Below are 11,760 nucleotides of genomic sequence, written 5' to 3' on the forward strand. Positions count from 1 at the left end.
TTAAAAACTAATTTTTCGTTCAGCTTAACAACATTTTCAGAAAAATTATCCACTAAATAATTTATAGTAGAAAAGGGCGGTTGTCAATCATTTGTCATGTGAAAAACAGAAATTTATATCTCCGCAGGACATTACTTAAGTAATACAAAAATCAAAAATAGATCTTTTCTTTAAATTTCTTTAAGAAATTCCAAAAATCAGATTTTGAATGATTACATAGTTGAAAAAGAAGAAACAAGTATGCTTGATGAATCACCTTGTGTAATGTTTGCATCGTACTTGACCGTGTATTTTGATTATGACCTGTGAAACGTTAAAAAAAATGAGAAAAAATAAACAAACGTAAAACGTGTTACGCCGTGCAATTTGTACTGGCAATTGTACGAAGAGGACAATAGTAGTGAATGTATTATAATAATCCATTATACAACTACCATGTAAAATGTGCTATCCCGCTGCTTCGGTTTTATACATACGTTGTACACACTAATGACGGTCAGTTTGCGACAGCTGTTAAAACTGCACGCGACATTACTTATTATTATTATTATTATTGCGAGTCGTCATTTTTGAAAAGCAATCTGAGTTCACGATCTAGTAAAAAACAAAATAATGATTTACACGTTTGATTAGTGTAGAAATAGTCACTGAAAAGCCTGTATATACAAAGAGAACGACGACTACGACAATTGAATTTTTCCAATCGAGAGAAAATAATTCAGTCTCTATTATAGAATCGGCTGCAAAAATGGCTGCAATTATTATCCTTTTTTCGTTCCTTCCGTTACAAATTTAGTACTATACATTATACTTAGTCCCCTTCCGGTGTTCACTCAACGGTGCTTTATGTGAAGTATATATTTAACGACGATCCTAATTTAGAAGATTGGATTTTTTTTTCGACATTTCTAGTTGAACACATTTATATAATGTATTTAATAGGAAGGTAATCCTCGTATTATACATCCTTTGTAAAACTTTAAATATTATAAACAAATGAAACACAAAAGTCACAAGCTACAATTTAATAGCTTATAATAATTTTTGTTAATATTTTTATTTATTAGAATTTAGAGGACGTTACACATTTAAATATTAAGGGATTTTTATAGGCAGTTTAAATAATATTTTTGAAAAAATTTAATTTAAAAAATGTAAATAATATATTTAAATATAATTTAAAAATTAAAAGTAACTTACAAACAATAATTTATAAGTAAATCCTAGGTGTTGTGTATAAATTATAGTATGATGGTGTATACTAATTGTGAAATCAACCAAAAAACGCAAGGAGATAAAAAACTAAATGTTCAACACATCAAAAGGGCAACTTGTATATTAAGCAATAACATTTATATTTTTTAAAGGTCATATTAACAAATAAGTTATTTCAAACTTACAACTCATAAAATATGACGAATTAAAAAACGAAATAGTTTGTGTATCGTATTAGTAATACTGATACAGTATCACCTAAAGCACTACTGAGCGAACACCGGAAAGCGACTAAGCATAACGTATAGTATGAAATTTGTAACGGCAGGTACGATAAAAGGATAATAATTGCAGCCATTTTTGTAGCCGATTCAATAATAGAGACTGAATTATTTTCTCTCGATCGGGGAAATTCAATTTTCGTCGTTCATTTTGTACATACAGACTTTTTAGTGATTATCTCTACACTAATCAAACGTGTAAATCATTATTTTTTGAACTTTTCGCAATCAATAATTAATTACCCATATGGCCTAATAATTAAACACAGGCGACAATAATGTTTCAAATGATAATTAAAATCATATTGTGTTCCAATTCAATATTGTACGGTAAAAGAAAAATTACTATTATGAACTATAATAGATCACTTTTTTTGTTTCTTAAGTTTTCTATCATCGGATCTTTGACGTAATTTGCCATATTATAACAGTACGATAAAATAAAATAAAATGGAAAAATAATTCAGTGAAATACTTTGTACGTGCAATCGACTCTGAAAATATTGCACGTTTTCTTTTCTATTTCAAGTTTTAAATTTATATACATCTTTATATTATAAATATTTTTGCAATAATTTAACAGAAATTCCCGTCTAAATTAACACTTGTATTTTCACGTTGCACGAAAAGTTTAATAATATTATTAAGGTTTTTGAAAATATTTACTGCGAATTGAATTTTCGGGAAATCGTGACGTCGATTGGATAGCAAAAATAATATTTAATTAAAATCTTTTCTCGTTCTAATTGAAACTTGGCAAACATAACATTAATGCAATTATATCGTATATTGGTATTTTAGAAGTGCTACTAATGAGTTGTACCCTATTGCGTATCTTCATGTATAAATTACGCATATTTATTTCTGTTAATCATTCATCTAATTTAGCTTTTTTATATTATTAGTATACACTATAGATTGTAAATAGTCTTTTAAAGTTTTAAATAAATACGATGGGTAAATGTTATGTATTATATTATAATGAAATATATTTATGTACTTCAAATCCGATATTTACAATTATTCGTATTCATCAAGTTTATTGTAAACAATCGATTGGATATTGATGATTTTTTTTGTTATTTTATCGTTCTCCCTTGTCAAATCTAAATAGTTTCTTTTTATTTACGTATTTGTTTAAATTCAAATAGTATTAAAACTTCATACATTAACTACACACAAGTCACTACTTCACACGACAGGATTTTAGGTACCTATACATATATGTATTTTATTTTTTATTAACATAATATAAGTATATTCGTAAAGTATTATAATCAATTTAACCCAATCAACTACTGAACTACATCATAAACAAATTATTTATTTTAATTTACGAAATAATAGGAATTATATACATTTACGCAGCAATAATACGCCTATCCAATACTATAATTTATTAGCAATACGGTGCATACTGGATTCCCATTGGTCCGGAATTTTTAATCATGAGATAATAATACAATTTATATTATTTATAGTATAGTTTAAATGTCTTTTTTTAAATTGTTATCAGTTAAGGATATGAATTTAATGCATTTGAATGTTTTTTTTTTTTTTGCTTTATCGTTTAAGTATGGGAAGATAGATTAAGTCAAATATTGTATTATTTATAAATAAAATACGAAATATTATTTGCATATTTCTGCATATTTAACAGTTTTGGGTAGATAAACGCATGATTTTTTTAATTCATTGTGTTAATGCTTTATTTTATCATTTAAATAATATTTTTTTTCTTATTTTTGATTAATAACTTTATAAATATATAGAACAATTGTTATTTATTTTGACTGCTATTTGGTGACTTACTGATTATATAACGGTCTTAGATAAATCGTCTTTATTGTTAATAATATAATTTTTCATAGAATATTTTTTTATACAATTTTTTTTAAATGAGTATTTTTTAATATTTTGAATACATTTATGTGTATATTTTGCATGCCATTATTGAATTAACATATTTAACAACTTTTTAGTTCATGCAGTTCACAATTCTGTTTACAATGATCGAATTTATTTCATGCTATTTTATTGCTTTTTTTCCTTAATATCACGAAACAGTCACAATTAGTTATTATATATTATATATCATGACTTTTAAATATTATAATGTATGATACTGGATTCATAGTCACTTAAAACTGAATTAAAGCTGTTTATAATTAAATACAAGTATATATTATAAATTTATAAATTATAATACAGTTAATAAATAAAATACAATATGTTATATTGGTGTGTAATAATTTCGACCTCAGTGTTTCTGGTTATCACATTATATTATTATTAAATCACAACGAGTTCGAAAGGTTTAAAGTTTTAAGTGATTTTAAGTCGTATCTTTAATTGGTTTAAGTAATATTTTTTACATCCAAAGTATTCTGATTATAATTTGTACTGATTGTTTCTGTTCCGATTTCCACAGTTGTATGACTTCGAGGTAACGACTGATCTCCATTGCTCGACGGCTACATATAAAAAAAAAAAAAACAATTTAAATTAATATCCATTTTACAATTGAATAAAATTTTCGTTTTAAAATGCATTATATTGTTACGTTTTGGTTATTGTCGACTGAGGTTGATAATATTTCGTCCGAGTAAAATTGAAAGACGACGTATAGTTCATAGCTTTTTATTACTAAGTAAATAAATAAAAGTTATTAACTCATTGTTAATGTAGTTATATTATAAAGGTCCTTGATCGATTAGTATGAAAATTATTTTGTAAGTATACTTACAGATTCCAATTAATCCTGCGAGAAATATTCCAAAATTTCCAACTCTCAACGAAGCGAAAATTACAAACGCTATTGATGTGAGAAAATAGAGACTATTTAATATCATCCAAAAATTCAGGTACATCAAATTATGCTAAAAATGTAAATTTATATTAATGGCATCTATACCTATTACCTACATATAATATTTTATCACATAAATTGAAAGAAAAATACAAAATATATCAAATCATACATTCGTACCGACCTAACCTGTGGATTGCCGTGTAATGCAAATATTAACGTATATTATAAGTACCTACGTCCTACCTGGCTACATAATAGTATAGTACCTACATTATTGGAGTTTAATTTTAAGATGTTTTACAAATATAAAGATACTATGATTAATCCATAATATTTTAACACTTATTTATTTAAATCATAATACTATTCAGGTTATTTAATAAATCCTTACTAGTTACTTAATATTATAATTTCACATTAATTTATTTAAATCGTGCACAACAATTTGTAATTACATATTTTGATAAAACTGTCAGTGTCGTTGTAACTACTGTCAACAGATTCGGATTAAATTATAATATAATATGTGTTTTGTAATATGCTTGTATAGTATGATTGATTTAAAGTTTTTTGTTTTTTTAACATGAAACGTTTGATATAATAATAAAATGATGAAATACTTATATATGATATTATAATAATATTTATTATCACAGAATGAAATAATAGATTCGTGAATATAATTTAAGTGCTAAGTACCTATCGATCAATATTGAAACAAATCAATTAAACATTATCACGTTATCGAATATAATTTACTTGTTCATAAAACTAGAAATTAGAATCATAGTATACTAGTAGACTAGTAGATGTTATTATAAATTCGAAGACACTGTGAGTGCGTAGATATAAATCATATTATGGTAATCGGTATGTGATACCAAATTTTATTTTTATTCTGTCCGTGGTATTATATTTATCGATGACATTTTTAGTGCTATGAAGTTATTCTAAAAATCATTAAAATCAAGTTAAAGAGTTTTATTTTATTTTAAAAAACTCGTAAATCAAATGAAAAAAAAAACATCAATATTATTATAATATAGATCAGAGTTTCGCTCTCTCTATACGAAATATAAAAATATGTATCTTCAAAATGAGCTTATGATAATAATATTTCTCTATGATTACTTTCGATATAATAATATTATAATTATATACTAATTATTAAGAATGGTTTCTTGTTATATTAACTGCTCTTATCGATTAATATACTTAGTTTTAAACGACCCAAATTTGATTTTCGATTCACTCTTGACCAAAAATCAACAACTCATAAAGTTTAAATTGTGTGAACAAAAAACCAATTATAAAAAATTCTAGATTGAAACGTTTAGGCTAAAATTTCCAGTTGCAAAAGCTAATAGTGGCAACTAGTGACTTGCAAATATTTGCTATAATCATTAGCTTTTCGAAATTTCAGATTTAAATATCATGCCAATTGCACAGCTTTAAAATTTAGCAGCCCTTCATAGCGGTTACGCGAATGACTTGCAAATTAAAATCTGTCGTTTGGTACCATTTTCAAAAGTTTTAAAAGGCCACCTGGGTCAATTGCAAATTCTAAAAATGCGCTTGCAAATTCTTGCTAATCTTTAGCTTTCGTTTGATGCCAATTACAAATTTCTAGGTCAAAACGGGTGGATCAACTTCACAAGTTCAAAAGTTAATAACGACCGCCCAGAGGACTTGCAAATTGCAAAAAGGGGCGTTTAAAATGACTTGCTATTCATTAACTTTCGCTTGACACCGATTTTGAAGTTCTGGATCAAAATGGGTGAGTTACGTGAAGTTGGCCCAACTTTTAAATTTTTGGTTTTATGGTGAAAGTTTTGACTTGAAAATTCTAAAAACAGACTTGAAAATACTTGCAAATAATTATTGTAGTTTGAAAAAATAATGAAGTACTACGACAAATGGCACGTGGCACTACCCATACGTATATTTACTATTTAGTAAAACAGGTCGTGGAGCAGACATCGTATAGTTCCTTTGATGTGATTTGCGGTTGGACAGGTGCGAGTTTCCAGAAAACTGACTTTCCGAGCGATTTAACATTACTACAGTATATTGTAGTATTATTATATTATGTGTCTCGTTTCATAATTTCGAATAGCAATACGCGCTTGTTTAAAAAAAAAAAAAGACGGGAAAACAAATTTTAATATGAGAGTTTTTTTTCTATACATAAAACTATAAAAGTTCCAATAAGATTACGTTGATATAATAAAATGCGATAAAAACATCATTAAAATATTATATTATTATATTGTATGATAATATTCGGTTGAGTAGTTATTTTTCATTGTCACTAATATAATATGACCAAAATACCGAATACAATATTTTGAAATAGGTTTCAATATAATATAAGCAATATTTAATATATTTTCTGGACATATTTTCATTAAATAGAAATCGGTTCGATGCTTAGTTTATGTTTTTTTGTTATACTGAATCGAATGATTTTTAGCTGATCGCTGTATGATTCATTTTAAAAATCACTTAAAATATTGTTTATATTGAAATCGGTTCATAATACTCGTATTATAATTCTATCTGTCTTTAGCCATATTATACAGAAAAACCTAACAATAATTTATTTTTATGGGTACACCATGCCATTATCAATACATAACTAAGATTTCACATTATTTTGTTAATACTCGCGCATAAAACACTTACACTGTATGTGGCTATTTTCAAATAGTAACTAGCATACATAACTAGTATTGCATCCAACAGCTTTGAAAAGATTGATCTATCGAAATCCAGTTCGTTATAATATTCTGTAAACGTAAAATATAATAAGACGAAAACTTAATAGTAAGTATAAATATATAATATAGTAGTTATGAATAAATAATAATAAAATGTAAACATAACACGAATATTGGTTGAACAAGATTTTCGAGTGATAAACAATATTAACGCCGGTTTTAAAATTATGTATATACATTAAATAATAGACTTATTTTTACTCCCTCTAAAGAGATAAACAACGTTCAAAAACAAAGGCAGAAACAAAAATTAATTGTCATTATAATATGTAAAAATATTGATATAATATTACTTAATGGTGACGATGTTTCATTTTCGGACGAACTATTGTTTGCGTCAGTCGTACTCTCGGCTGTGCCTGACCATTCATTAAAATATTTTAATATCAGTAGCACGGCAAAAAACAATTCTGACCACTAGGGGACGATAAAAAAAATAATATTATTAGGTATATAATTTGATGTTTACAAAATAATGCATTTTTATTAAAAAATAATTTAAAGGGTCACACGAGTACACGACACAATATTTTTTTCTGATTATTATTAAAATTAAAATTACTTAAAGCAAACTAAACTGATCTAGCAAAAATCTGATGACTAAAAAATTATTAATTTAGTTCATATCAGAAATTTAAAACAGGCATGTGACGTCATGATTATGGCGCATTCACACATTTTGTACGTGTCTAGTTAGTATCTATTAAAAAATTATATTATTGATTTTTTTTTTTTATTAATCTTTCTCGTGAATATTTCCGTATTGAAAATGATATCGGAACAAGGAATTCAATACGTATGTTAATTTTTTTTTTAATACCTAAAATACTATAAGACTGTATTAGGACTACACGTTACAACACGTGGTAAATAAAAGCTTATTTTAACAATAACAATTAATTAACTACTCTTAAAGTTGTCTAAGCGTTGAAATAAAAATAAAAATTGTACTAATTTATCTAGCCTTCGACAAAAAAATATTCATTTTACAGTATAATAAAGAAAATCGATAATATAATTTTAAAATAGGTATCTAGCACCAAGGTAAATAATTGTGTGAAGTGGCAACTCTAATAACACGTGTGAGATAGGAAATTATGGCAAGCCCGGCCAGATATCACACGGTTTTTATCAATTCCTCGTAATGATACGATTTATAACTAATGTCTAATTGGATAATTCGAGAAGAAATTTAACACTTATAAATAATTATTATATTTTTCTTAGAATTTAACACGCTTTCAAATCAATACAGCTTAATTTTATGTGGCTTGTACTCATAGAAAATACACAAAGGACGTACATTGACGTTCACATCTAATATGACTCAATAAATCGATCAATCTGGTGGTGACAGAGTACACTCAATATAATATATACTACTATTATACTAGTATATTTTAATATATTATACTATATTATCAGAGTAAAATAAAAATAAAAACGGGAAAGCAGGTAACCGCTTTGCGTACAGTAGGTGTTGGGTGTAATACGAACATAATTGATTTTAATAAAATAGTTATCGAATTTTCTTGGTTTTGACGATTTTGGTGAAAAGTTGAACTTCAAATGATTAATAAAAAATATTATGCTTATTTTTTAAATATCTATAAAACTAACCTGTGAGGAATTAATATTTTTAAGCGTTTTGATCGAACAAATAATTTTTATCAACATTTAAATGCCTCAAAACACACACGCGTACAAAAATTGTGTAAATCAATACACATTCATCGCCTCGCACACAATGTAAAACAATAATAGCAATGTGCTAGCGACTCGTGATAATAACATCATTATACTCACAAATTGTAAATAAGCCACGATGCGTGCGCCCACACGGACGGTCGTCAGTCCGAAGAAACACGGGGTCTCGGCCATCGCGGCGGTGCTATACTCTTAGTGTTATTGTTTGTGAACAATAATATGATACAGTACAAATAATAACAATACAATTATTTTGTGTGCAAGAGAGACCTGAAGGGGTGCGCTGGTGTTTTAGATAACGGAACGGTACACTGTTTTATGGATGAAACAATATTATTATATTTATCTTAGGTATATACGCATGCGGTTCACAGTCGGTTGTGAATAGTAAGTTTCAGACAGAAAAAACAATAACCGCAGACGATATTATTGTGCACAACGATAATATAAGATGTACTTTAACTATATGTCGTAATGCGCGCGCATATATCTACATTATACGTACGTGATTAGAGTGTGGACAAACAACGAGCCGTTTACGTTGTCGCGTAATGCATAGGTAGGTATTACGTAGGTAGGTATATACAGTGTGTTGCGCATCGTTACACGGTGTAACCGTTCAAATTTGAATCGAATGCGGTACGATGTAAGTGCAAATATAGGGTGTATTATATTATGAATGTCATTATGATAAATTAGGTTTACTGTTATGAATAAATTTTGATTTGTAATTTGATGGTTTTTTTTTAATTTGGTTTAAGTTTAAGTTTATGTCACGTCGCACAGTAAAACAATAGCGATGTGCTATTTTATATTTTCAAGTCGAATGCTAATCAACTAGGTACCTATTATAATAGTCTATATACTGTTTGTCAGTCGATTAGAAACTTTGAAGATAGCCGAAATAGGTATCCTACAACCGTGAAAACGTCTCTATTTTTACGGAAGTCGGCAAAAAAATCGTTTAAAAATGATATTGGTCGATACTGTCTATTATAACGAAAAACGTTTGTGTATCAGGGTCTATGAACTCGCGATAAAATAATTACTCTGTTCATAGGCGCATACTGTTTATGTGCGTGCGCGTGTGTGTACGCGTGTTAGATACTATGACAATAATGACTACAATATTTACCCATAATAGATGAATATTATCGTAATGACATTACAACAATGAAATAAAAGGAATTATATTATCTTCGCGTGGTTTTTTGCCGTCTACGCCGAGAATCACGAGGCGCACCTTATTCGTATATATATATATATGTTTCAAGGTGTATGTGATCACCAAGTGATAATTGTTATGCTCAATAGTTATTTAGTGAATGTTGACTTACGAATGAGAACCATACAATGTTACGACAGATTACTTTGATATTTTAAAATTTTAAATACTTATCACCGTTAAAAACACCGTTTCACTAGGTTTAGTATACTGCAATGAAGATGATATACCCAGCAGTGAAAGTCACAAAATCGGATTGTCGCATACTTATCGAGCTTAGTGTTATCGCACAAGATAACACTAATAATAATAACCGAGTACACGTCTTAAAACACAGATTCAAAGGTCCAAATTATTGTGATAGAGTTATAAAATCTTAATACTATCGAAAACGTCGGTGTATACAACACCGCGCTTCAAGTATGAACTAATAGTAAATGTCATCAGTCATCGATGTATTATAAAATCGTATAATAAGTAAAGAAAAAAAATGTTGGCAACGCATGCTTTTTGACGTATGTCGACATTCATTGGTGACTGTCAACATTCAAGTGCTGCGACCATACACCTAAACATCTATATATATGTATACCTTTAAGAATCTAATCTGATTTTGGAGACAAGGGAAACCGGTTTTTTAACGTCTCTGACCGTACCGCTTCCTCTCATAATAATAATTATTATAATATTATATTATCTAATTACCAATTGTTTTCATATATTCACCGATAACGATATCTGTCTTTTAATTTTCATTTAAAAAAATCAGATTAAATTTCGAACGTCAAGCGGCAGAAAATAGAATTATTAGTGGAAGCAATAGGACATTGATTATTCATTTTATTTTTGTCTATATTGTCTTTATTATTTCTTATTGTCGTGTATTATCTTCTGTAATTTATTGAAATTTAAACTAAATATTCTATTTGCTTGTTTATTTGTTATTATTATTAATTATTTATTTGTTTGCGTTTGTATTTTTCCATTCGAAATATATATTATTCATTGAACAAATAATTTATTGTTACATTTTTTTCTACCTTATCTCTATTCTCTAATAAAAAAGAATAAAATTTACCACTCCAGTGGTTGAATTCAAAATGTAGGATATATAATTTTCAGAAATTAGCAATAACAATAACTACAGTATGTAATTATGTTATATTAGTTGTATAGCCAAAAAATAGTCATATGTTTTTAAATTAAATTATAAAAAAATAATTTCTCCCGGGCGACGATCGGGCAACTAGTATTTACTATTGTGATTCTTGATGTCACACTACCGTTCCATTTACTGATATCAATTATTACTACATATAGTATAGTATATTACCGGTTTGTAATAATATTAAATATAATACGCGCTATAATACTGCAATCTTATATAGTTATTACTGTAACGTCTGTAATTGAAACGTATATATTAATTATATTATTAAAATATTAGGGTAAGCAATAAGCATAATGTGAAAAATATTCTGTTCATATGGTAATGGTTTTTAAAACCCGGGAGGTGTAAATATCCAGTGTCCTATCATTGAACGACGGTAGAAGGTGTATATACAAAAAAAAACGTTTATGTAAAACAACAATTGATACGAATACGATTCGATGTAAGTACCTACTTAATACTTGGCATCTACAGTGCAGGCATCTGAGGTATCGCGAAATGCAATTGTGTTGTATAGTGAAAATGTATATTATACAAAACCATAAACTATGTTATGGTTTTGGATTATA

At 27.4% G+C, this 11,760-nt stretch overlaps 1 protein-coding gene across 1 annotated transcript; it reads right to left on the reverse strand.

Annotated features, from left to right (window-relative positions):
- Positions 1 to 3,679: 3,679 nt before the first annotated feature.
- LOC113549813 lies at positions 3,680 to 9,294 on the reverse strand. Its single transcript, XM_026951284.2, has 6 exons — positions 8,895 to 9,294; positions 7,382 to 7,505; positions 6,994 to 7,097; positions 4,243 to 4,375; positions 4,060 to 4,142; positions 3,680 to 3,970 (listed from the first exon to the last, which is right to left on the reverse strand). The coding sequence occupies exons 1-6, from the start codon at positions 8,967 to 8,969 to the stop codon at positions 3,854 to 3,856; spliced, it is 636 nt and encodes a 211-aa protein (XP_026807085.1). The 5' UTR covers positions 8,970 to 9,294; the 3' UTR covers positions 3,680 to 3,853.
- Positions 9,295 to 11,760: the final 2,466 nt, after the last annotated feature.

The sequence above is a fragment of the Rhopalosiphum maidis genome, chromosome 1, assembly GCF_003676215.2.
Source record: "Rhopalosiphum maidis isolate BTI-1 chromosome 1, ASM367621v3, whole genome shotgun sequence".
In the NCBI taxonomy this organism is placed as follows: Eukaryota; Metazoa; Arthropoda; class Insecta; order Hemiptera; family Aphididae; genus Rhopalosiphum; species Rhopalosiphum maidis.

Excerpts from the sequence above, each read along its gene's own strand:
- LOC113549813 (XM_026951284.2), bottom strand. The coding sequence starts at position 8,969 with ATGGCCGAGACCCCGTGTTTCTTCGGACTGACGACCGTCCGTGTGGGC. Across the intron at positions 4,376-6,993 it reads TGAAAATAGCCACATACAGT|CATAATTTGATGTACCTGAA; the intron begins GTAAGTGTTTTA and ends TTACATTTTTAG. Across the intron at positions 4,143-4,242 it reads CGCAGGATTAATTGGAATCT|TAATAAAAAGCTATGAACTA; the intron begins GTAAGTATACTT and ends TTATTTACTTAG.